Source organism: Bos mutus, chromosome 10 (assembly GCF_027580195.1).
Source record: "Bos mutus isolate GX-2022 chromosome 10, NWIPB_WYAK_1.1, whole genome shotgun sequence".
NCBI lineage: Eukaryota > Metazoa > Chordata > Mammalia > Artiodactyla > Bovidae > Bos > Bos mutus.
This window is the reverse complement of record NC_091626.1, coordinates 31879907-31906385: the sequence shown is the minus strand read 5'-3', so window position 1 is coordinate 31906385 and position 26479 is coordinate 31879907. Positions and strand designations below refer to the sequence as shown.

Sequence of the window (26479 nt, the reverse complement as noted above, 5' to 3'; positions counted from 1 at the left end):
CAGTGCGGGCTCAGTAGGCACATGGGTTTAGTTGCTCCATGGCATGTGGGGTCCTCCTAGACCAGGGATCGAACCCACGTCCCATGCATTGGCAGGCAGATTCTTAACCACTAGACCACCAGAGAAGCCCTGGATCTTGTCTCTTAATGTTCATATTTTCTATCTTACTCTTTACATCTATTTCAGGATAATTTCCTCAGTTTTTTTTTTTTTTCCCATTTCACTAATTCTTTCTTTCAGTTCAGTTCAGTCTCTCAGTTGTGTCTGACTCTTTGCGACCCCATGAATCACAGCACGCCAGGCCTCCCTGTCCATCACCAACTCCCGGAGTTCACTCAGACTCACGTCCATTGAGTCGGTGATAATTTTCTTAACTTACCTATTGGGTTTAACATGTCAATATTGTATACAATTAACCCTTGAAAAATCTGGATATGAAATGTGTGGGTTCAGTTATATGTGGATTTTTTTCAATAAATATGTACTATAGTACTACACGGGGCTCAGTAGCAAAGAATCTGCCTGCCAGTGCGGGAGGTGCGTATTTGATTGCTGATTTGGGAAGATCCCCTGGAGAAGAAAATGGCAATCTATTCTAGTATTCTGGTCTGGGAAATCCCATGGACAGAGAAACCTGGCGGGCTCAGGGAGTCTCAAAAGAGTCGGATACAGCGACTAAATGGTAACAGCAGTACCACGCAATCTGCAGCTTGTTGATCCTGTAGATGAGAAATCATGGATACAGAGGGCTGGGTGTAAAGTTATACATGGATTTCTACTGCCCCGAAGCCCCGTATTGTTCAAAGGTCAACTATTTTATTTCCATTTAGTTCTTTGGAAGGAATGATGCTAAAGCTGAAACTCCAGTACTTTGGCCACCTCATGCGAAGAGTTGACTCATTGGAAAAGACTCTGATGCTGGGAGGGATTGAGGGCAGGAGGAGAAGGGGACGACAGAGGATGAGATGGCTGGATGGCATCACCGACACGATGGATGTGGTTTGAGTGAACTCCGGGAGATGGTGATGGACAGGGAGGCCTGGTGTGCTGCGATTCATGGGGTCGCAAAGAGTTGGACACGACTGAGCGACTGAACTGAACTGAACTGAGTACTTTTTCAAAGTCTTTTTCAGATTTTTCTTTTATTCCTAGTTTTTGTAGTATCAATTTCTTTCATCTTCTGACTTGCTTGTCATGGTTTGTTTTATTGTGTGGTTAGTAATTTTTATACTGAGAAGTAGTGGAATGCTTAAAAGCATCATAAGTCTGCACTTACTATGATGATGGGCTTCCCTTGTGGCTCAGCTGGTAAAGAATCTGTCTGCAATGTGGGTAACCTGGGCTTGATCCCTGGATTGGGAAGATCCCCCGGAGAAGGGAAAGGCTGCCCACTCCAGTATTCTGGCCTGGAGAATTCCATGGACTGTATAGTCCATGGGGTTGCAAAGAGTCGGACACGACTGAGCGACTTTCACTTTTACTTTACTATGATGATGAGGTCTCAGTTCAGTTCAGTCACTCAGGTGGGGCAGAGGAAAAGATTGGCAGAGGAACTTTGTATGTCTGGCTGCTTCCTGTCATACAGGTGTCTGCCAAGAGTCACCTTTACAGAGCCTTCCCAGGCCTCCCTAACTAACACTGTCCACCCCCATACTGCCTTTTCTCTTTTTCATCTTTTTCATAACACTTAACACTGTCCAGGAATATATTAGATATTTGTCTACCTTTTGTGGCCGTCTTCCATATTGGAGTGTAAGCTCCATGATAGTAAGGATTTGTCTTATTCACTGCTGTGTTCCCAGAACCTGGCGTGTGGTTTATACTGTCAACAAATATTTGTGAGTAGTCCTGTTTTTAGATGGAAGTTATCTGAGCCCTGATGATGCAACTTTCCGCTGGGCTGAGCCTGACCAGGCAGCAGAGAAGAGGTGAACAGTTTGCCTCTCCATCCCCAAACCTTTTTCTGTATCTCCACTGGAGATATCTCTTTCTCCCGTTACAAGAGTCCAGAAAATACCATCCTTCCTGTGTGCTTCAGCTTTCTTCTGGCATGAATCTTACAGCTGCTAAAATCAGTAGTAGGGACTGGAGCATCAGAAGCCCTGGGGGAAGAAAATGCACAAAACCCTGAGAAGATCTGCTCCTTAACCTTCAGGAGGCTGTGACTGAGTAAAGAAGGCAGCACACACAGAAAACAAGTTAGGACACGTGCCCATTCCCTGAGTCAGCTGTGTGGATTAGAACTCCTGCTGTGAGCTTGAGGTAGAGAGGGCAACCTGTGTGCTGGCCCCTGGGTCACATGTTGACACAGAAGTGGTTTCTGGAGGCATCAATGGGCAGGTTATGAATTCCCAGCCGACTCCATGTTGGCCTCCTTCTGAGGTTTGCTCCACGCAGTAGGAACTTGTTCTGAGCATAGTGTTACTTGTAAAAGGGCAGAAAGTGCCAGAAGGCGTTCCCACGAGGTGGGCAGCATTGGCACCTTTCCATCCGTCTTTGGCTGTATCTGTTGGCCCCACTGATGTTGGGGGTGAGGAATAGTGACGAGCACCGGAATTCCGGCAAACCCTGGCTTTCCTGCTGCACGGCTTTTGGCGAGTAAATAGCTCCGCCTCACGGGCTTCCCCGGTGGCTTAGCGGTAAAGAATCCGCCTGCAACAGCAGGAGACTCAGGTTCGATCCCCTGGAGAAGGGAATGGCAACCCCCTCCAGTATTCTTGCCTGAAGAATCCCGTGGACAGAGGAACCTGGCAGGCTACAGTCCATGGACTCGCAGAGTCAGACACAACTGAAGCGACTTAGCACACAAACGGTCGTGGTAGGGAGAGTTCAGAGAGAATGTGTTTATTACCACATTGCCTGCTATTGAGGTTATTCCAGCCCGGCATCTTGGGAGCCACTTGTGCCTCAGTTTCCTGATCTGTAAAACAGGGAAATAACTCCCAACCGCTGCAGCCGTCTCTCCCCTCTGTCTCTGGCTGTTGTAAGGGTTAATGTCCTTAGGCTTTGAGGGCCTGAGGTGGGGGAGGAGCCACATAAATGGGTTATTGTTGTGCTGGTGAATGCTCCGGCTTTGTTCAAGTGTCTTCACTATTTGACTTCCTGCAGTTAGCGTCCCCAGTCTTGAATTGTTGGAGACACTTGCGCGTCCTCAGCGGTTGGTGGCGCTCACCTGGCCTGGCTGAGTTGGGGTGGGAAGCTCCATTTCCTCTGTTAGGGGGCCCCCCGGGCATCAGGAATGAAAGAAATGCAGAAAGTATGACCCACACGCGCAACTGATTCTGAATAGGACGTTTATTGAAGAGGTTTTGCAGGAGGCGGCGGGCGCTTTAATTCCCGAGGCTGTTGGTGGCAGCTCTCTGCTCGCCCCAAGCCTGTTAACTGCTCGGCTGCCAGGGCCGAATGCGGCTCCCGGGCCCCACGCAGCCTTCCTGGTGCTCAGATGGGAGCGCTTTTGAGGAAAGCGGTAGGTACCCGGCTGGCCAGGCCAGGGGGTGCGAATGGGGCAGAAGCAGCACTGTCAAAGGCCTTCGAGTCTTGCCAGACTCTGCCATGAAACCCGGCTGGCCACAGGCTTTGGGGCGAAAGGTAAATTTCTCCCTTGGGCCTTCAGAAACTGAGGACAGGTTAAGTTGGTCCCTTTTTAAAATCTTGCCCAGGCTTCTTCCGGGGGATGTGTCCATTGAGGCCGGGCGAGAGCGAGAATCCTGTGTTCCTCTTTGAGTTACTGCACGTGGTTCTGCGAGGGGCTTCGGAGGGTCTTGTGATCTCTGAACACTCGGAGTTGGGCGATTAGGGAAGGGGCTCTTTGTAGAGGGACCCAGCGCACCCTGGGAAAAGCAGAGTTAATCTCCCACTTTTTCCGGAAGTTTCCTTTTCCCAGAATCCACAGAGGGTGGTTATTTTAGATAAAATCTAGGGGTGGTGGCAGGTTGGGCAGGTGGAAGGATGCTGTCCCTGACCTGGACTCTTCCCTGGTGGACACCGCCAGGCCGGGGCCTTGTCCACCCCTCCCAGAGCTCCGGGCTGCAGAAGCCGGGAGGTCAGGGGCAGGTTGCTGCCCTGCCCTGCCTTGAGTTTCAGCCCTGAATCAAGGCCTGGCTTTTCCAGGAACAGGACTGCTACCTGGGCCATGCCCATGTGGACCCACCTGCCCCAGAATCTAGGGTTTGGTGACAGCTGCCCCCTCTGCGTGTGTGTAACTGCTTAGCTGAGGGACAAAGCTGCTCTCCTCCCACCTGGAAACTGGTTGGATGAGTTTCTCGGGCCTCCCTGGTGGAGGCTCCTTAGAAGGGAAGGCAGGGATCTGGGGTGGGGTGGGGGTGCAGAGGGGCCCCCCTGGGCTCTGGGTTAGGGATCCCTGAGGGACAGGGTCATGCAGGAGGCCCTGCTCTCCGAAAGGCCAGCTGCTTTGAGAATTAGAGACTCACACTTGTTATGTGAGACTGTAAGCTATGCCTTGGAAAATCTACTTTCCTAGGTTGTCTGGGTTAGGTGCAAGGCTCAGGGTCGGCGTCCAGGGCAACAAGGGGGTTTGGTTGAAGCTCTTGCTCTTGTTCCTGAGGGCCAGGAGAATCAGGGCGTGTGCCTGATGGCAGCAGTTCATAAAGGGAGGCTGCTGTTGCTTGGAATTGAAAACCAACTTGTGTTTGGGGGAGCCTCCCTAATTCTGATTTCCTTGGGGAGGGAATTTGGGGAAGGGAAAAACCCTCAGGTGGTAACACTGACTCCCCCTGCCCCCACACAATGCCCCCAGCTGGGAGCTGCTGTTCTGGAATCTCAGGGGAAGATTCCCTTCTAGTTAAGCCCTGGCATCTCAGTTTCTAGACTTGGCATTCACCCCTCTGCTTTTAGAAACATTTCGTATCCGGGTAGTTATCTCCACATTTATTGGGGGCCTTGTTTCTTCCCCCTTCTCAGGGGTTGGGATAGGTGTCATCCTTCTTCCTAGCACGTTCTCCCCATCTCTTTCTGTCCTTGAAGCTCTCTGTAAACAGCCAGCATCTTCTTTGGCTTCTCGATGCTTCATGAACATTCTGGCTGTGTAGACCCCTGCGGCCACAGCACCACCTAGCAGTTTGTATATTTTAAGGGTAGTTTCTCACTTGGTGTCCCGAGTCTCCGTGGTGGGTCTTCCAGGCCGGGCCCGGGTGTGCCCACCCCTTGCTGCGGACGGTCCAGGTCCTCTGGGGACTCCACTGTCCCTTGCTGCTACGCTTGTACCAGATGTCCTTAGGGCTCTTCCTCACCTGGCAGAAGCGTTGTCATCATTCAAGACACAGCGAAAATGTCACTCCTTTAAAGCTGCCTGGGTCCCCCAGGTGACACTTTCTCCTTCTTCCGTCAGCAGAGTTTATGTGCATTTCTGTGCCGGTACTTGAGGCACTGCTTTGTGGATAATCTGTTGATATGTCTATTTTTTAAAAACGATTATTAGTAGTAGTATTCTTTTTTGGCCACATAGCATGACTTGTGGGATTTTAGTTGCCCCAGCAGGGATCGAACCTGTGCCTCCTGCAGTGGAAGCACCGAATTTTAACCACGGGACTGCCAGGGCAGTCCTTGCTTCCCTTTGTCATTGATGTGCTTGTCCAGTTTCTCCTGATGCAGTATTTGTTCTCCAGAGCGGGTTCTGTGTGACTCATCTTTGTGTTAGCCCACAAGGCTGCCACAGTGCCTTTGTGCAAAGTGAGTGCTTGAATATACTTGAGCAGTGAATTCTGAAGCTCATGACTCGGGAAGGGCCGTTTGTCTTATCCCTAAATGAGTGGGTAGACCTTGCGGTACAGATGGCTCACTGCCCCGCTCCCCGTCGTCCAGCAAGTTAGGAGTAGAACTAACGCTGGTTTTGAGCCGTGCTGGCTGGAGTCCCAGGGCCCTTCAGGTCCATTCTGCTGCCTTCCCCTCTTGGGTATTCCCTGTGATTTAGGAAATGGGCAAACACTGGGGCTTTTCCCTCTAAGTCCTGGCTCTCTCATTTGTCTACCCTGGAGTTGGATTACATGTTTTCTTTAAAATCCAAGGACGGGTGTCAAGGATGGTTTCCACCAATCGCTTCCCTACCTCACGGTACCTTAAATTCTGTTCCTGCTCAGGCCTGTTGTTCCGCATGGCCTGTTCCTCTCCAGCTCTCTCCCTGCGGAACCCAGAGGAATGCGCCCTGCCTGCTACAGCATAGGACTGACTCATTCAAACTTCGTCTTCTGGTTTGACCTTCTGTGGGGCCTGGATATCAGACTCATTTCCGTTTCCAGCTGAATTGCTTTATATTTGCCCTTAAAAGATCATGGTCCAAATCTGTGTTGGGATCATAGATGATGGATGATCAGCAGGATCAGGGTGAAGTGGGGAGGGGAGGGTTAGGTCATGGTGGTACATGATTAAACTTGTATCTCTATTATTGACTTGAGATATGGGTCTACTGTTTTAGACACGCATCAGAAAAATCTCTTATCCTGATGCTTATGGACAAATAGTAACTCATCCATCCTTCTCATTGCTACCATTTATGGAAGGTATACTGCGTGTCCTCTCGTTCTTGGAGACCAGCGAAATGGGTAGTATTGCTGTGCTTATTTTACAGGTAAAGGAACTTGAAGTTTGGTTAGATCCAGTGACTTGCCCAAGGCCACCCATAGCTAGTAAAACAGAGTAACTGGGTTTCAAACCACGTCTGCCTGACTCCAAAGCCTGTGAATCCGTGTACTGCATTTAATCTCTGCTCTCTGGACTCTCATGCACTGAGATACTTGCTCATTCTCTCCTCCTCATCTGAGAACTCAGATCCAGTGGGCCCCTCTGTTCCCACTTTTTCCACTTAGATTCTCCAATGCCTTTGAATCTGATGCAATAGTAAATGCTGCAACTCTTAAAGGTGTGGTTCAAAGTTGGTGGCCTCAAAATAAGCACCCCCTATAGTGGGTGTACGGAGAGCAACTAGATAGTTAATTTGTGGGGCTGGGTCTCTTAATTTTGCTGATAAGGAGGGGTGGTCCTGTGAGCCTCTAGAGATGGGAGAGGTGAAGCCTCTGAGAACACTGGAGGTGTCTGTGATTTCTAGCATGGTCTTCATCCCCTCCATCTTCTGGGGACATTGTGTCTGTGTCATTTTCCTGCTTAGTGACAAGCTGTGACCTACCCTGGCTATGACCAATAGCAATTTCTCATCCACAGTAATTGCTCTCCTTTGCCTTCAGTTTCGATGAAAGTGGACTGCTTTTCCTGGGATATCTGTAGGGCCCTTTTGCTGTAGTCCCTCTTCAAACTCCAGAGTGGTCTCTTCTTCCAGTTTTTGTGGCTGGTCATTTAATATGTGGCATGGCAGGGCAGCTATGCCCCTGCTCCAGTCCCTCTTCTGGGGCCTAGAGTGTGGGGCTGCTGGGGTGAATGGGCAGTCACTGCTCCTGCATGCCTCTTGGTAAATCGGAAACTTGCTGGCAGTGACTAATTGGAAACTCATTAGACAAGGAGGAACTGTCTCAGGTCTTGACTGAGGCCACTGTTTGTCTTTCGTCTGACTACTGTGGGAGTGGAGAGGTGCAGAAATTTATTGAACACCCAGTGCGTGCATTGCCTTCTGGGGGTGAAAGAAGGCCCAGCCCACTAGGTTTTTACTGTCTAGTCTGGAAGGAGAGCTTGCACATGAGAACCCCAAGGACCCGTGCTTTATGCGACACTCAGGCTCAGCGGAGTTCAGAGAAGTGTCTGTGTGTTAGTGTCCCATGGCTGCTGTTAACAAATGCTACCATCTTCGTGCTTTAGAACAGCACCTGTGCAGACTTCCCTGGTGGCTCAGTGGGAAAGAATCCACCTGCCAATGCAAGGGATACGGGTTCAATCCCTGGTCCGAGATGACCCACATTCCACGGAGCATCTAAGACCCTGCGCCACCTCTACTGAGCCTGTATGCTCTAGAGCCTGGGAGCCGCAGCTACTGAAGCCTGAGCGTGCTAGGCCCCTGCCCTGCAACGAGAGGCCTCTGCGATGAGAAGCCCACTACACAACTAGGAAGTAGCCCCTGCTCGCTGCAACTAGAGAAAAGCTCACACGGCGACAGAGACCCAGCACAGTGAAAAATAAATGAAGCAGCAGACATTTATTATCTTATACTTCTGGAGGTCAGATGTCAGTCTGGGCCTACAGGGTTCTTTTCCTTCTGGAATCTCCAGGGAAAATTTTGTTTGCTTGTCCTTTCCAGCTTCCTGAAGCTGCTTAGATGCTTTGACTTGTGGTCTCTTTCCTCCGTCGACGAAGCCAGCAGCCTAGCATTGACCAGTTTCTTGCTCTGTCCCTCTGCCTCTGCTGTCACATCAGCTTCTGACTCCTGCTACTTCCCTTTTGTGAGGCCCCTCGTGATTACCGTGAGCCTACCCACATAATCTAGAACAGTCTTCCCCATCTCAAGATCCTTAACTTGATCATACCCGCAAAATTTCTTTTGCCATATAAGGTTAGCTACATAGAGAGGCTCCTTGTATCCAGGGATTAAGATGTAGATATTCCTGGGTGGGGAAGCATTTTCGGCCTGCATCATTGTGTGTGTTGGATGGGTTGGTGATGGTTGGGGAGGCCTTTCTGAGGATGATGATTGGACCACATTTGGGGAGGGAGAGAATGTCTGGGACACCTTGCAGGTTTGAGAAGTAACATGAGCAGATGTTGGGCTTGTGCGTGGTGGCGACAGGGAGATGTGGGTGAGCAGTACTCCCACTGACATGAGATGCCAGGGGCTTTCCTTCCCTTCCAAGGCCAGGCTGAGGGAGTTTTCTGGACTTTAGTCTGTAGGCCCAGACTCTGTCCCAGAATTCAGGTGGGAGGGCTCCACTGGCAACCAGAGTCCTTCCTAGCAGCTGACCCAGGCACACTTGGTGGCCCCCTGCTATTCCTGGGTGGTGGGAAAAGGAATTCAGGAGGGAAAATGAATTCATGAGGGAACAGGAATTTGAGCCAGCTGGCCTGGGTGTGGGTGGCCCAGAAACCCTGGTCACACAGTTCGCACAGCCTCTGTGATAGTCACGTTGCTCACAAGGAACACAGTCCCTGGAGAGCTTCCCTTGTCCTTAGGTGCTTGGGGCCCCTGAGTCCCCGGGGAGGGACAGGCGGGTCAGAGGGAGAGAGGAAAGAGCCAGCCCCTCTCAGGGATCCTCCTTGTCCTCAGGAAAGCCTCGAGGGTGTGTCGAAAGGTGACCTCTGCTGGTGTGACCTCACCCACCTCTGCCCACCCTCTGCTGGCCCAGAGAACCATAGGAATAGATCCTCAGGAGCTGGGCTTCTGTGGGGACAGTGCTGGGCAGCAGCGTGTGTGTGTGTGTGTGTGTGTAGCATACCTGGGCTCCTCTGGAAGTTAAATTGTGTGTGTGTGTGTGTGTGTCGTAGACCCTCGTGATACTGAGCTCTGTGTATGTGTGTGTATAGCAGCACACCTGGGCTCAGGATCTCGAGGTGAGATCTCTGGAAGTTCACTGTGTGTGTGTGTGTGTGTGTGTGTGTGTAGTCCCTCGTGATACTGAGCTGTGTGTGTGTGTGTGTAGCACACCTGGGCTCAGGATCTCGAGGTGAGATCTCTGGAAGTTCACTGTGTGTGTGTGTGTGTGTGTGTGTGTAGTCCCTCGTGATACTGAGCTGTGTGTGTGTGTGTGTAGCACACATGGACTCAGGATATCAAGGTGAGATCTCTGGAAGTTCACACTGTGTGTGTGTGTGTGTATGTGTAGACCCTCGTGATACTGAGCTCTGTGTGTGTATGTGTGTGTGTGTGCGCGTGTGCATGCCCCCGCGTATAGCACACCTGGGCTCAGGATCTTGAGGTGAGACCTCTGGAAGTTCACATTGCTCCCGCCCTGTCTGACTGGAAGAGCTGGAGCATTTCTCTGTATCTCCCTTCTGCTACCTTATGGATGAGCAGATCCTGACAGTGCAATGAGGGGAAGACCAAAGGCTGTGGCTGCCCAGGTTGAAGAACCTTTGGAATACTTAGCAGGTGTTGGGAGCTGGGAGATGAGAGAAGGTGGAGAAGGAGGGCTGTGCCGCCTGCGCTCCCCAGGGAGGGAAGGACTTGGTCCACTTGGCAGGTACCAGATGACCACTCCCCTTCCCTCCTGGGGCCCCTGGACTTTGGAGCAGTTGCCTTTGGGGGAGCTCCTCTGTCGCTCCATCTGCCTCCAGAGCAGGTGTGGCATGTCAGCCTTCCGTCTCCTGGGTGTGGGGCGAAGGGTAGTAGGTGAAAGGATGACGTCAGCCGCCTCCACACCTGGACCCAGCCTCTCTGAAGCAAAATGTTTTCTGGAGTATCTCCGAGCGCTGGCCTGCACAGCTCCTCCTGTACAGACTACTTACTGCCTTCTCGGCCTGCCAGCCCCTGAAGGAGGACTGGTAGGGAGTGTTAGTGAGACCTGGGGACTCCCAGGACTAGAGAAGCAGAGGTTGTCCAGAAGATTCCATCCAGGTGAGCGCCCCCATGGGACCTTCTTTCTGAAGCTGGGGTGGAGTTGGGGAGCAGGGTCCTACTGCCTTATTGACAAGAGGCCTGAGGACAGAAGATGGGGGCTCTGGTGGGTTTGGTTGGTTGTTTTTTTCTGTTGGAGGCAGGAGGCCGGGTCAGATCGGGGGCACGGTGCTGAGGCCTCGCAGGGAGGAGAAGGATGTGGAACCTGGCCCCAGTCAGCCGTCCTGGGAAACTCAGAGGCCTGCTGCTGCCTGCCTGCCTGCCTGCCTGCCTGCCTCCCTGCCTCCCTGCCTCCCTGCCTGGGGATGTTCAGGGAAGGTCCCCAGGAGGTGTGAGTGGAGGGAGGGTGTGGATTGGGTTTAAATTTAGAGAAAGTTAAGAAGAAAAGAAACTCATCTCCCTTTCTTTCCTGCACCCAAACTCTTAAAGGTGCATGTCTGAGCAGCTTATGGGGCAGATCAGAAAGGTCTTAGGGACCCTGTCGCAGAGGGTTTCTCAGGTGTGGGAGATACAAAGTTTTCTAGAAGACTGACTTACTGACTGGTGATTGATTGGACTGATTCCTGTTAAAAGATGGAAGAGGTCAGTGAGGAGGGATATTTAGGGAGCTGGAGACCCTGGTGATGCGGTGGGCTGTGGCTTGGGGTTTGGCTGCTGTCTGTCACCTCCTCTAGGCACCCACTGTCCCAGCAGACAGTGTCTTCCAAGATGAGTTTAAAGACCCCTGAGTTCCAATCTTGGCCTTGGGGTGAATCTTACCATATGGGGTGATGTGATAGTCCATGGAGAGGAAGGAAAGGCTGCCTCTACCCGGGAGCCCTTCCATAGGCAGGTCTTCCACTGTCTCTGGGGGGCCTGAACACCACTACAGAAAGGTGTGTGTGTGCTCACTTGCTCACTCGTGCCCAACTCTGCGATCTCATGGACCATAGCCTGCCAGGCTCCTCTGTCCGTGGAATTTTCCAGGCAGGAACACTGCAGAAGGATGGAGATTGGGTTTTTAGAACCAGAGGGCACTCACACTGGGTGTGATGTCTCTTTTCCCTCACTATCTGATGGTGTCTGCTAACAGTCCCACCTGGACTCTGCCTGGTCTTCTCTGACTGCTCATTTGCTCTTTACCCTTCCTTTCTGGGTCTCTGTATTCTTTTCCAGCAAGTCCTCTTGCCCAGGGGAGAGAACGAGAGCCTTGTGAACCTAGGTCTCCTGGTCACTGCAGGGCTTCTCTCGTCATCCGAGGAGTTATAATCTGATCCTGGTGCCCTCCTGCCGCTTCCCTTCTCTAGCATCTGCAGTTCTTTGACCAGGAATCTGTGTTTTTCTGTGTCGTTCCAAGGAAAAGGTAAATGCGCAAAGGTCACATAGTAGGAGGTCTAGAAATAGCCTTCAGATCATATCAGATCAGTCGCTCAGTCGTGTCCGACTCTTTGCGACCCCATGAATCGCAGCACGCAAGGCCTCCCTGTCCATCACCAACTCCCGGAGTTCACTCAAACCCACATCCATCGAGTCAGTGATGCCATCCAGCCATCTCATCCTCTGTCGCCCCCTTCTCCTCCTGCCTCCAATCCCTCCCAGCATCAGAGTCTTTTCCAATGAGTTAACTCTTCGCATGAGGTGGCCAAAGTACTGGAGTTTCAGCTTTAGCATCATTCCTTCCAAAGAAATCCCAGGGCTGATCTCCTTCAGAATGGACTGGTTGGATCTCCTTGCAGTCCAAGGGACTCTCAAGAGTCTTCTCCAACACCACAGTTCAAAAGCATCAATTCTTCAGTGCTCAGCCTTCTTCACAGTCCAACTCTCACATCCATACATGACCACAGGAAAAACCATAGCCTTGACTAGATGAACCTTTGTTGGCAAAGTAATGTCTCTGCTTTTGAATATGCTATCTAGGTTGGTCATAACTTTCCTTCCAAGGAGTAAGCGTCTTTTAATTTCATGGCTGCAGTCACCATCTCTAGTGATTTTGGAGCCCAGAAAAATAAAGTCTGACACTGTTTCCACTGTTTCCCCATCTATTTCCCATGAAGTGGTGGGACCGGATGCCATGATCTTCGTTTTCTGAATGTTGAGCTTTAAGCCAACTTTTTACTCTCCACTTTCACTTTCATCAAGAGGGTTTTTAGTTCCTCTTCACTTTCTGCCATACGGGTGGTGTCATCTGCATATCTGAGGTTATTGATATTTCTCCCGGCAATCTTGATTCCAGCTTGTGTTTCTTCCAGCCCAGCGTTTGTCATGATGTACTCAGCATATAAGTTAAATAAACAGGGTGACAATATACAGCCTAGACGAACTCCTTTTCCTATTTGGAACCAGTCTGTTGTTCCATGTCCAGTTCTAACTGTTGCTTCCTGACCTGCATACACATTTCTCAAGAGGCAGATCAGGTGGTCTGGTATTCCCATCTCTTTCAGAATTTCCCACAGTTGATTGTGATCCACACAGTCAAAGGCTTTGGCATAGTCAATAAAGCAGAAATAGATGTGTTTCTGGAACTCTCTTGCTTTTTCCATGATCCAGTGGATGTTGGCAATTTGATCTCTGGTTCCTCTGCCTTTTCTAAAACCAGCTTGAACATCAGGAAGTTCACGGTTCACGTATTGCTGAAGCCTGGCTTGGAGAATTTTGAGCATTACTTTACTAGTGTGTGAGATGAGTGCAATTGTGCGGTAGTTTGAGCATTCTTTGGCATTGCCTTTCTTTGTGATTGGAATGAAAACTGACCTTTTCCAGTCCTGTGGCCACTGCTGAGTTTTCCAAATTTGCTGGTATATTGAGTGCAGCACTTTCACAGCATCATCTTTCAGGATTTGAAATAGCTCAACTGGAATTCCATCACCTCCACTAGCTTTGTTCGTAGTGATGCTTTCTAAGGCCCACTTGACTTCACATTCCAGGATGTCTTGCTCTAGGTGAGTGATCACACCATTGTGATTATCTGGGTCGTGAAGATCTTTTTGTACAGTTCTTCTGTGTATTCTTGCCATCTCTTCTTAATATCGTCTGTTTCTGTTAGGTCCATACCGTTTCTGTCCTTTATCGAGCCCGTCTTTGCATGAAATGTTCCTTTGGTATCTCTGATTTTCTTGAAGAGATCTCTAGTCTTTCCTATTCTGTTGTTTTCCTCTATTTCTTTGCATTGATCGCTGAAGAAGGCTTTCTTATCTCTTCTTGCTATTCTTTGGAACTCTACATTCAGATGTTTATATCTTTCCTTTTCTCCTTTGCTTTTCGCTTCTCTTCTTTTCACAGCTATTTGTAAGGCCTCCCCAGACAGCCATTTTGCTTTTTTGCATTTCTTTTCCTTGGGGATGGTCTTGATCCCTGTCTCCTGTACAATGTCACGAACCTCATTCCATAGTTCATCAGGCACTCTATCTATCAGATCTAGGCCCTTAAATCTATTTCTCACTTCCACTGTATAATCATAAGGGATTTGATTTAGGTCATACCTGAGTAGTCTAGTGGTTTTCCCTACTTTCTTCAATTTAAGTCTGAATTTGGCAATAAGGAGTTCATGGTCTGAGCCACAGTCAGCTCCTGGTCTTGTTTTTGCTGACTGTATAGAGCTTCTCCATCTTTGGCTGCAAAGAATATAATCAATCTGATTTCGGTGTTGGAAGAGTGTGTTTGTTATGACCAGTGCATTTTCTTGGCAAAACTCTATTAGTCTTTGCCCTGCTTCATTCCGTATTCCAAGGCCAAATTTGCCTGTTACTCCAGGTGTTTCTTGACTTCCTACTTTTGCATTCCCGTCCCCTATAATGAAAAGGACATCTTTATTGGGTGTGAGTTCTAAAAGGTCTTGTAGGTCTTCATAGAACCGTTCAACTTCAGCTTCTTCAGTGTTACTGGTTGGGGCATAGACTTGGATTACTGTGATATTGAGTGGTTTGCCTTGGAAACAAACAGAGATCATTCTGTCGTTTTTGAGATTGCATCCAAGTAGTGCATTTCGGACTCTTGTTGACCATGATGGCCACTCCATTTCTTCAAACTAGTCAATCTGATCACACTAGGACCACAGCCTTGTCTAACTCAATGAAACTAAGCCGTGCCCATGGGGCAACCCAAGACGGGCGGGTCATTGTGGAGAGATCTGACAGAATGTGGTCCACTGGAGAAGGGAATGGCAAACCACTTCAGTATTCTTGCCTTGAGAACCCCATGAACAGTATGAAAAGGCAAAATGATAGGATACTGAAAGAGAAACTCCCCAGGTCAGTAGGTGCCCAATATGCTACTGGAGATCAGGGGAGAAATAACTCCAGAAAGAATGAAGGAATGGAGCCAAAGCAAAAACAATACCCAGCTGTGGATGTGACTGGTGATAGAAGCAAGGTCTGATGCTGTAAAGAGCAATATTGCATAGGAACCTGGAATGTCAGGTCCATGAATCAAGGCAAATTGGAAGTGGTCAAACAAGAGATGGCAAGAGTGAATGTCGACATTCTAGGAATCAGCAAACTGAAATGGACTGGAATGGGTGAATTTAACTCAGAAATAGCCTTAAGGAATCTTAATTCTTTTTTTTTTTTCCACCTCCATTGGCCTTTGTGAGGGAAGTAAAATACTAAAAACCATAACCTTTATGTCTTAATATGTTCCCCATGGTTTATGCTGAGGCAAAGCCATGGCATCTAGGGCTGTGTCTAATCCTTTGCTGTGGTTCTAGCTGGTGTGAAATCCATCAGGGAGGCAGCCATCAGTGGGTAGGGGCAGATGAGCACTCACACTGAAGCCTGAGTGCCTGAGTCCAGATCCAGGCTCTACCGCATGCTCTTTCTATGGCCTCAGTTTCTGCATCTGTAAAATGGGGATAATAATAATACTGACCTCATAGAGTTGTTATGAGATAAAAGCGTCGTTATGTTTACAGCACTTGGACCATTTTTAGCTGTTAGCCATTATGCTTTCTTTTAAACCCAGGAGGATTTGGGCATGGGTGCTATGAAAATATGAGCTTGGTTTGCAGGCAGGTGGCTGTGTGAAGTCAGAGAAAATTTCTCCAAGTAGAAAAGATGCATTAGTTCCTGGGCTTTTGAAGTGTGCATGGGGACCCTATGGTGATGGAGTCCCTAATGAGTGACCTCGAAGATACCCTTTAGAGAGAAATCTCTTGAGAGACTGTGTGTGGGGTGGAGGTCGGGGGCTGTGACTAATCCTTCACTTTGAGGCCATGACCTGGCCAGCTGTGAAGTCCATTAGAGACCTGGGCCTTTTCCGCTTAGCATCCCCACAGGGGCTGACTGACCCCAGGTTTCATCTGGGAAAGGTCTTAGGTCACAAGTCCCTACCCCTTTGTTCCAGCTGGGATTGACAGGCCTCGGGGGCTGGAGGGGAGACGGGGTAGGGGGGTGGGGTGTGCCTGATGGTGCACTTGCTTTGAAGGACACATTTCCTGATGCACAGCATATATTCAATATAGGTTTACTGAATTAAATCAAACACAAAACTGTGTTACATAAAATGGTGCATGGACAGATGAATAATCACTGCTGAGATATACAGATTTTTAAGTCACAAGAGGGTCAATCACTTCACAGAGTCTATTCAGCGAGTCCCACCGCACCTGGGGTTAAGGGCTGGGGCGGAGTTCGGGTCTCTTTCTTTGTCTGAAACAACAGGCCACCGGTGGGTAGAAATGACTAGCTGGTTCATCTTAAAGGCTCTTCTGAGGAGACAGGAGAAAGCAGCAGTGCTGTTTCCCAGGGGCTCTCCTGAGATGCTCGGTTTCATCAAGGTGATCCTGTTAGTTAATCCTTTGACTGCATCTGGAAGGAGGGAGCAGTCAGGACTGGCTCCAGTGCTGCCACGGTGTCCTCATCTGCAAGATGAGAGACTCACGTGGAGGGAATCCCCTCCTTAGCTGAGACATGCAGTGGGAAGTTGCTGTGCTTGGGAGGGTCCTCGCTGGGCTAGCATGCATGGCAAACAAGTCTCCATGCTCCCGACTTTAGCTTGGTAGTCATACTGGTTCGTCTACCATCATTATCCATTTGCCATTTGTGGATCACGTTTTAAGGCCCCCGCCCTTAGGTCACTGCCTGCGGCTGGGAGTCTTACACAGTGAGTGCTACAAAAGGGATAACCCTGGGGTGCTGTAAGAGTACACAGAAGGGGCCCCCAGTTTTGGTTTCTGGGCGTATGCGGCTTCTCACTGAGACCCAAGGGTTGGTATAAGTGACGTGGGTATGGCGTGGGTGTTGGGGAGGAAGTAATGGCCAGGTAGCGAGAACACTTGCAAAAGCCAGAGCCCAGGTGGGGACACTGGTTCCAAGTTGGGGTAGAGGCACAGAAAACCAGGGGGGCAAATTCAAGATTGCCAGAGTGATAGCACCGTCTGGACCCTTCTCATAGCTCTAACCTGTGGTCTAGTCACTTGTGAGTCCTAGCGCTAGGGGTGGAAGGCATTGGGACAGTAGGGGCGGAACAGGTGCTTTAAAACATTTTTCCTGGGGAAACAGCAGTCAAATGAACATTCTGGAAAGGGATGTTGATGGGCTTTGGTGCTCTGGGGTGGGGGTGGAGTGTCCTTGACTCTCCCAAAGGCCACAGCTACCACCCTGCCTCCCCAGCTTGCTGCTTCAGGCTGGCCTATCTGTGAGCCACCCCGTCTGTTTAGGGAGTAAAGTCCGCCTGAGGCTATGTTGGCCTCACCTGGGAGCAGTTTCCTGCTTGCTATGCTGCCCTGACCTGGCTGTGCTGAAGGGAGTTTGGGAGATGTGCCGTGCCTCAGCCCTGGGGAATTTCCTGTGCCCCTGGAGCCTGGCTGAGTCAGAAGCAAGCACCAGGGACTGGGGCAAGGAGGTGACGTGGGCTCAGCCTTTGCATCATCTCCTCTGTCTTCCCCGTCAGTATCCAGAAGGTTTCAGGTTCGTGGTTAAGCCACTGGTGCCCCAGAGATTTTGCAGTCCCACATACTCTGGCATATAGGTTCTTAAGAGCCAGATCCTTGACCAGCGGACACTTGGGGAGTGCTTTTTGACAACTGCCAGTACTATCACTGTTCTGATGGTTTATGGAGCCGTCGCTCTGTGCTGGGCACCAAGCTGTACATCCAGCAGTTCACTGCCTACTGCGGGGACAGCCTCAGGGGAGGTGGTGAGGAGCAGAGGCTCTGGGAGGCTGGGTGATTTGCAGGAGCAGGGGGGCTGGGCTGCAGATTCCATCAGAAGGCACCCCTGACCGCTGCCAGCTGTTCTGGGGCCTCAGCTCTATGAGCCCTTGGTTGATCCGGGATGTGGTCCACCTTTCTTCCACTCTGGGAAGGATGGAGGTGACATTGTTGGAGACAAGCAGGAATGTCACTTGGGCATCCTTGTAGATGCTCATACAATTGGAAGGAAGGGACCTCCTTGAGATTCAGAATTGTTGCTTTAAAAATTGTGGTAAAATGCATGTAACATAAAATCCACATTTTAAAATGTTCAGTGGCATTGAGTGAGTACATTCATATTGTTGTGCATCCATCACTATCTTCCATCCATAGAACTTCCCATTATCTTGCACAACTGAAACTGTATCCATTAAACGGTAACTCCGCATTCCCTCCTCCCCCAGCCCCTGGCAGCCACCCTTTTACTTTCTGTTTCTGCGAGGATTCCAGAGGTTTGACCCTTTGTCTGTCCTGCCCAGAACCTCCCTGGAACGCCCTCGCCAGGCAGCGATGCCAGGATGCCCGTCTCTGCCTCCCTCCACCAGAACGGCAGCCAGGAGCGGCCGGCGAGCCTGACCTCCACGACCTCCTCGTCGGGCTCCTCTCGCGACAGTCGCGGGGCCATGGAGGAGCCCAGCGGCTCCGAGGCTTTGGCTGAGAATGGGGAGGGCTCCCCGTGTGGCCAGCATCTCCCCAACAGCAACAACAACTCCAGCGGCTGGCGGAACATGCGGGGGTCCCTGTCGCCCTTCAGCAAACGCACGCGGCCGGTGGCGCCTGGGGACAAGTTCGGCTACCTGGGCCGGGTGGTACGGGAAATCGTGGAAACGGAGCGCACGTACGTGCGGGACCTGCGTAGCATCGTGGAGGTGAGGCTTCGGGGAGCTGAGTTCCGGAGGAACAGCCCTCTCTTCCGGGGCTGGGGCTGGCCTCTGGCTTCCTGTGGCCCAGCTCTTGGGCAAAACCCTACTTCCATCCGTGGGAGGAGGAAAGTTCTCCCTGACATATTGCTTCCAGAACCTGCTTCTCTCACGGCGCCTGCTGGGGATGCTGCTGGCCGCTCATGCCACCTTGTGACTTGGGGGTCCCGTCAGTAGTTGGGCCAGCAGAACTTCTGTGGATGGTTGGGGTGTAGGCACCCTTCATGGAGAGTGAGGATTCCTGTGCTTAGCCAAGAGGGAGCCACAGTGAAGAAACTGGCTCTGGGACCCTCCCTGCACAGCGACCAGATTCCTCTTGTTTCCTGCCTGTGGGGTCTTAGGCACGTGCGTAACCCCCGCCTCAGACTCCTCCTCTGTAAATTGAAGAGGCAGGGCCTTGCAGGGCCAACGCGAGCGTTTCATACTGGGAGGGGCAAGGGAGGAGGTGACTGTGTGGCTGCTGCTGAGGAAGCTCTCTGCCCTTTGGAGGGACATGTGCTCGTTTCCTAGGCCTGCCTAACAGGCAGCCACACACAGGGGAAGCTGAAGATGCATACGTTTATCTTGTCCTGGTTGAGGAGGCCAGAGGTCAAAACTCAAGACTGCTGGCCGGGTTGGTTTCTTCTGGAAACTGTGAGGGAGAGTGCGTTCCAGGGCTCTCCCCTAGCTCCTGGATGCTGCTGGCAACCCTCGCTGTTCCTTGCCCTGTAGCTGTGTCCCCCCATTATCTGCCTCTGTCTTCACATGGCCTTTTCTGAGTTTGTCTGTGTCCTCTCCTCTTACAAGGACACCAGTCACTTGATTCAGAGCCCACTCTACATCCAGTGTGGTAGCATCTGATGATCCTTAATCATTATATCTGCAAAGACCCTATTTCAAAGAAGGTCACATTCTGCGATTCCAAGTGGGTATTATTATTTGTGAGGAGGAACCAGCCGTCCCAGGGCAGTAGGTGACATCTGTGAAATGGTCACAGCAGGAAAATACAGCCCAGGAATGGGGTGTGGCTGGCGAGTGGGGCGATGGGACAGGACCGGATCGTGCCAGGGGCACTGCTGGGCTCTGACGCCTCTCTCCACACAGGACTACCTCTTGAAGATCATTGACACGCCAGGGCTGCTGAACCCAGAGCAAGTCAGCGCCCTCTTTGGGAACATAGAAAGCATCTATGCACTGAACAGGTATGGAGTGAGCTTGACACACCCCATGTTCTTACTGTGAGCCCCATCTCAGGGCCTGGAGAGGGGCCCCGATGTCCCTGATCTTACTCGGGGGCTGTGATGCACGCCCAGGGTCTGATCGCTGAAGTGGGGAAGAGTGGTCCCTCCCTGTACAGTTAGCTCTCTTCAGGAGAGAGGGCCTTTGGGCCTGTGTGCCCTGGGCCTAGTGTGCTACCTGATGGGCATAGGGGCTCGTGTGAAGGCGGTGTTCATGTTGGGTCCAGGCTGGGCCAACGCCCCTTCAGGGACTACTGCACCCTTGCACCTGAAGCTCTTCCCCTGTCCCTCTCATCTTGGTCCCCCACATGCAGATCTCTTCGTTCTTCTCCACCTTCCCCCTGATTCCGTGGGAAGATGGGGCTCCCTGGAGGTGATCTGACCCGTTAGGTAGGGGAATATACAAGCCCGGCAAGGAGTGAAGAGGAAGGCTGAGCAAGGCCTGGCGAGGGGCTGCTTCAGGGACAAAAGGGCTCCACGAAGATCACACATGAGTGGCTGCCAGGGCCCCCAGACTCCCCAGGGAGAGGGCACTGGCTGGGAGGAGCAGAGCTTATGGGGGCAGCATTGACGGGATAGGAGGAACCTTGCCCCAGGCCCCTTAAGATGGGCAGAGGGACTTACTGCTGGACAAGCTGGGAGGCCCGATGCAGGGGAGACTTGGACCGGAGGGTTTGGGCTTGGGTGAGGAGTAGCACAGGAAGGGAGGCCGGGTGTTCCTCTCGTGCCCCCGTCTCAGAACAAGCAGTGGTGGGACTCACCCTGTCTCTCCCGTTTTCTGCACCCTTCTGAACTGGGGGCCTCGGTCCCTTTGCTAGTTCTCCCTATCTCCTTCCCCTTTTAATGTCTGGTTCTGTGTGTTTGACTCCTGCCTGCAGAGGAGCTGTGTCCCCTTCCGAGGTGGGTACTGGTGTGCTTTCTCCCTCTCCTGCTGGTGGAGCGCATGGCTGTTTTGCCCCCATCTTTGCTGCGGTGCCGGCTCCTTTCCATAGTTGCTGCCCCTGGTGGAGCTCACTGACACCAGGGCTGATGTGTGTCTGGGCACCAGGAGGTTGGGGAGGGGGTGTGTTGGTGACCATGGAGGCTGTGAGTGGTCCACGGTCTGATGACCACCTTCCCTTCACCTAGCCAGCTACTCAGAGACCTGGACAGCTGCAACAGTGACCCCGTGGCCGTGGCCAGCTGCTTTGTGGAAAGGGTAAGCACGGCTGGGTCCTGGCACCGTTCTGACTTGCTAGGGACCTCTCTCCAGGGGAAGCGCTGGGTGCCTTGCCTTGAATATCAAGGGCATTTAGGGTGGCGCTGGGGGCTGCTGGGTGGATGGAATGTCTGAGACGGATGGGTACAGAGATGAATCTGCAGATGCTTGGGGAGAGTGTGCTCCGGGGCCCAGGGGCATGCCTTTGATACAACCAGGCTTACAGGCAAATGCGAGTCTCCCTGAAATAACTGTTTTTGGTCTTTCTTTAGAGCCAAGAGTTTGATATCTACACTCAGTATTGCAACAACTACCCCAAGTGAGTAATTAGGATGAGAGGGGAGGCAGAGCCATCTGGCGAGTCCAGAGCACCCCACCTCCCCCTCCAGACCCCCTCTGGTGACGGCCCCTTTCCCACTGGCAGCTCGGTGGCTGCCCTGACCGAGTGCATGCAAGACAAGCAGCAGGCCAAGTTCTTCCGAGACCAGCAGGACTTGCTGCAGCATTCGCTGCCCTTGGGCTCCTATCTCCTCAAGCCGGTCCAGCGCATCCTCAAGTACCACCTGCTGCTCCAGGTAAGCCGGGGCTCCTCCCGAGGACATGGGGGCCTGAGGGAGGGGCAGGGCCCTTGAGCCTAAGCTCCCGCCCCCCGCACAGGAGATCGCTAAGCATTTTGATGAGGAAGAGGACGGCTTTGAGGTGGTGGAGGATGCCATTGACACCATGACATGCGTGGCCTGGTACATCAACGACATGAAGAGGAGGCACGAACATGCGGTCCGGCTCCAGGTGCTCTGGAGCTGAGAGCTGGAGGGGTGGGCAGGCAGGGGTGCTCGGGCAGGAAGAGGCTTAGAAGAGGAAATGCGAGCTGAGGGGTGGTGTCCTTGAAGATGGGCTTCTCTGGGGGGAGCCCTTGGTGCGGCGTGTCTCTGTGAAACCCAGGCGGTGACTCCAGGGGGCCCTGCGTGGTCCCAGCAGGGTCTCCAGCAGCCTGACCCTGGGGCTTGGGGCTTCTCTGTTGCAGGAGATTCAGTCTCTGCTCCTCAACTGGACGGGGCCAGACTTGACCACCTACGGGGAGCTCGTCCTGGAGGGCACGTTCCGCGTGCACCGTGTGCGCAGCGAGAAGACCTTCTTCCTCTTCGACAAAGCGCTGCTCGTCACCAAGAAGCGGGGCGGCCACTTTGTCTACAAGAGCCACATCCCGGTAACCAGGCCACACCTCCTCCTCCCCTGCTTCCCGCCTTCCTGACGGGCCAGTTCCACTTTCCAGCTCTGCGCCAGACTTGGCTGGGCCTCAGGTTGGGGTGGACACAGCTCCAGCCTTAGAAGAATACTCTCCCTGCCTCCCCCAACGGCCTTGAGGGGTGGGGTCCCCGGTTGGCTCCCCGCCACGGGCTTGACTGCCATCTCCCCCTGCCCTCCCAGTGTTCCTCCCTGATGCTGATCGAAAGCACCCGAGAGTCCCTGTGCTTCACCGTCACACATTACAAGCACGGCAAGCAGCAATACAACATCCAGGTGAGGGGCGGGCCAGGACAAGACCCCCACGGGTCTGCGGGGTGCAGGCTGGGAAAAGACCCGCCCCTCCCTCAGTGGAGGGAGCCTTGGAGTCTCCCCCTGGAAGGCAGAGGTCCTTGGGGGTATCTCTCGGGCTTGTGCTGAGGAGTTGAGGGAGCCTCAGCACCCCCAGCCTTCTTTCTGCCTCTGCCCCCCTCGGCGGAAGCCCAGCCCACGCCAGATGGCTTCAGGCCTGTCATGGTGACCCCCTCCTTCTCTGTTGGGCCCGCCCAGGCCAAAACGGTGGAGGAGAAACGAAGGTGGACTCACCACATCAAGAGGCTCATTCTGGACAACCACCATACCACCATCCCCCAGAAGGTGAGTTCCTGGGGTGCCTGATGGGGGGCCGGGAGTGGCTGTCCCTCAGAGCCAGCTCCGGGGAACCCTGGGCCTCACCTTTGGACACTGACCCCACTGGACAATGGGGTCAGTTCAGCGGATGCTACGGTCCTCTGTACCAGCCCTGTGGGGGGCCCTGGTACCGCAAGGCCGAGGGAGAAATGGCTCATAGCAAGGTAGCCACGAGGTGGGTTTCCTTTCCTTCCAGGCCAAAGAAGCCATCTTGGAAATGGATTCCTATTGTAAGTTCACCCTTCCTGCCTGCTTCGTCCCTAATGGTGCTTGTCTCTTGGTCGGACTGTATCCTGGGGGCGCTTTGCTGGATACTTAGTCTAGAGAGTAGGGAGGATGGGGGAGGTTCCTTCTGTAAGGCTGGGGGTCTGCTGCAAGACCAGGGCTTGGTGCTGATGACAGGCAGGACGCTGTGTGCCTCGCGCTCCTGGTGTGCGGGGAGGTTGGAAGAGCTCTGCAGGCTTATGGCCCTGGAGCTGGGCTGGGCAGCAGAGTTGTGGTCGGGGGTGGGCAGAGTCCACACCAAGGCTGATGGTATCCTAAAGGCCTGGTCGTCTCTCTTGGGTGCAGATCCCAATCGGTACCGCCACAGCCCAGAGCGCCTGAAGAAGGGCTCCCAGGACGACGTGTCCGCCCACGTGCACCAGGGGCGCCGGCAGTCTGGTAAGGCAGGGACTTGGTGGGCACAGAGGCTTCTTTTCAGGACCTTTAACCAAGTGGGGAACCAACCTTCTACAGCAGCATTTGGGGCTGGCTCTCACCTCTCTGGAAATCCCAGGAAGGGATGGGGGGGTGGGGGTAAGTGTGGTGTGGATGGGTATGTCTGGAGCCTCCTGCCTTCCACCAGGCACCTCTGGCACCTTCCTGCCTACCCAGGGCTGGACAGCTCTCCTTTTACAAGGCCCTAGGAAGGCTTGTTCCAGGCACCCCTTCTTAGCGCCCCCACAATTGACTCCTTCCTCCTTTGCCACTTGGAATACTGGGAGTCAGCCAGAGTAATGCTCGGACGTCACGGATGGTCCACAGCCCAGTTATGGAACAGAGCAGAGGCAGGACGTGGGGAAAATGAGTTGGATTTCAAGTGGCACCAGATCCAGACAGGAAATATTTACTTTGGGTCTCAGGGAAGAGTTCTGTTCTCCTTTCCTGGGTTTTCTTCCATGACTGGGCTTGCTGCTGTGTACTTGGAGGTATTGAAATGAACCATTTATTGAAAAGAGAAAACCTTGCTTTTATTCTCTGCCCTTGTAGTGATGAGTGTGTGTGTTTTCTGTGTCAATTTTCACACTCTTCATTCGGTCTGAGGCCCAGGGATAGATCTGGTTTTGGCCAGGCACTTGTCAAACTACCACCTGAGGTGGGAATTGGGGTGAGAACCATTTCAGAGACCCCTAAAGAGAAAGACTAAGTAGTGATGGGAGCTGGTTCCTGGCTGGGATCCCCACAGTGCGTGGGGTTTGATTGGCAAGACCCACAGGTCCCCTGAACAACTGTGTGGATTGACATAGAACCTTCGGTTTTTCTGGAGGATGAAGCTGAGCAGTGTCTGGAAATCTCTTGTGTGTTTTGTTTGGTGGTGTTCCTATTGGATCTCAGACCTTAGGCAAACTTGCCATGGTTGCAAAAGGTCTTTGATGCCATGTGTTAAAAGCCTCAAATTGGGAGTGTTACTTCCTAAGTCTCTGGCCCCTGTTGCTTCTCTGTCCCTTCTTCTGTAATTCTCTCATCCCTCTAACATTACCTCTTAACTTGCCATAGCTTTGACTTGGAAGCTTCCAATATGTGGAGGTATTTAGTAAGTGGCGGCAGTGGTAATAACAGTACTACCTGTCATAACATCAGCTGCAGCAAGTGAGGCACTCGGGAAATGAGCCGTTTCAGAGCTGACGTTTCCCCCAGGCTGAGGTTTTAGCCTGTAAACACTAAAACAGTTGGGTTTTGTTTTTGTGTTTTAGTTTTGTTGTTTTTGTTGAGTTGCTAAGTTATATCTGATTCTTGTGAACTCCATAGGCTATCCATGGGATTTCCCAGGGAAGAATGTTGGAGCAGGTTGCCATTTCTTCCTCCAGGGGATCTTCCCAACATAGGGATTGAGCCTGAGTCTCCTGAATTGCAGATGGATTCCTTTCCACTGAGCCATCAGGGAAAGAATTCACTTGCCAATGCAGGAGACGCAGCAGGAGACACGAGTTCAATCGATCCCTTGGTTGGGAAGAACCCTTGGAGGAAGAAATGGCAACCCGCTCCAGTATTCTTGCCTGGAAAAACTCATGGACAGAGGAGGAGCCTGGCGGGCTACAGTCCATGAGGCCACAAAGAGCCAGACACAACAGAGCAGTTAAGCAGTTCCGTCTTTACACTGAACAGTGTTCCTTCTTATTAGTCCGCATGCTTTTCTGTAGTAGCCCTTCCTTCTTCCCTCTTCTGTTACAAATTAATCGATTGAATGTGTAAGAAATGTGTGTAACATCAGTCAGGACGTCAATGAGAGGGAGGATCCGGGCCAGTGGGAGAGCGTGAGTACTTGTTCTCAGTCATCTGTTGTGACTGCTTCCAGGCCTATTTCTGCTTCATATGTGCAGAGAGTTGGGATGGGCAGATAAGTACACTCTCTGGATAAATAAGGTGCTGTTGTCATCATCTTAAATATTCTTGTTAAATATTCCTGATTACACAGTTTAAACTGAAAGAGTAGAGCCTTTTGTATTTCTCACTTTAAAAATGACTAGGTGTCTGGTTACCTCCATGCAGGTGGAGGGTAGGTGTGTGTGCCTGTGCGCATTTAGAAAAAACAGTTCTTCAATACGCTGTCCTGTCCAGGAACAGCTGAGGCACCTCAGGAGAGCTCCCTTCTGACTCCCAGTTTATAGTGGGGCTGCCACTTGATGCCAGGCGGTCGAGGGCAGTAGGGGCTAAGGGCACGGCTCTGTAGAGAGGTTCCTTAGACCTGTCCTCTCATCCTGGCCTCTCTATCTCAGGTCTGTCCCCAGAAAGGCTGGGGATAAGGTGCTGACACCATCGGCCTAACGGGTGTATTCTGTCCTTAGGGCCTGGGCAGCCCTTGTCCAGCTGGGCAGCAGGGCTTCGTGGTGCCAGGCCTTAAAGGCCATAGCAAGTTGGATGCAACCTCTGCTTTCCTGTGGGGGCTCTGTGAAGGGGCTTGGGTGTCACTAAGGCCCTGATGTGCTCTGTGCAGAGAGGTGGGGCTTGAGGTGGGGGCCAGGGCCCCCAAGAGAGGCTCGTCATTCTCAAGAGGACAGTGTGGGGCAGTGGCACCAGAACTGAGGGCCCCAGCAGGGCTAGTGGGCAGGCCTCGTTCTGGGGGCTGTCAGTCACAGCAGAGCACCCCAAGCCGGGGTGGGCAGTGGCTCCCTGTGGACTGGGCGTGAGGGCAGCCTTTGTCATGCCCCGGGGCCACAGGGGCCCTGCTGGAGTGGACTTTGAGCTGGTGATGGGCCAGTGGCGCTATGAGTATGGGGCCTGGGCCAGGCCAGGCAGTTTGCAGCCTGCACTGACTCTGCCCGTTGCTCTCCTCCTCAGAGCCGACCAGACGTCTGTTCAGGCAACTCAGTGAGAAAGGTGAGTGAGGGAACAGTGGTCGGCTATCCCCTTGAGCCCTAG

The 26479-nt window shown here is 52.2% G+C and overlaps 1 protein-coding gene across 3 annotated transcripts in view; it reads left to right on the top strand.

Moving 5' to 3' along the window:
• The window catches only part of PLEKHG3 (pleckstrin homology and RhoGEF domain containing G3), a 47241-nt gene that overhangs the window by 13664 nt on the left and 7098 nt on the right, over positions 1-26479 (top strand). For all 3 annotated transcript variants that reach the window (XM_070377719.1, XM_070377718.1, XM_070377720.1), the window contains exons 2-13: positions 18089-18478; positions 19613-19710; positions 20875-20944; positions 21217-21263; positions 21369-21519; positions 21602-21733; positions 21969-22151; positions 22373-22465; positions 22739-22825; positions 23055-23088; positions 23429-23521; positions 26399-26437. In XM_070377719.1, the coding sequence (XP_070233820.1) occupies positions 18128-18478; positions 19613-19710; positions 20875-20944; positions 21217-21263; positions 21369-21519; positions 21602-21733; positions 21969-22151; positions 22373-22465; positions 22739-22825; positions 23055-23088; positions 23429-23521; positions 26399-26437 (1378 nt within the window). In that variant the 5' untranslated portion in view covers positions 18089-18127. The remainder of the gene's footprint in view (positions 1-18088; positions 18479-19612; positions 19711-20874; positions 20945-21216; positions 21264-21368; positions 21520-21601; positions 21734-21968; positions 22152-22372; positions 22466-22738; positions 22826-23054; positions 23089-23428; positions 23522-26398; positions 26438-26479) is intronic.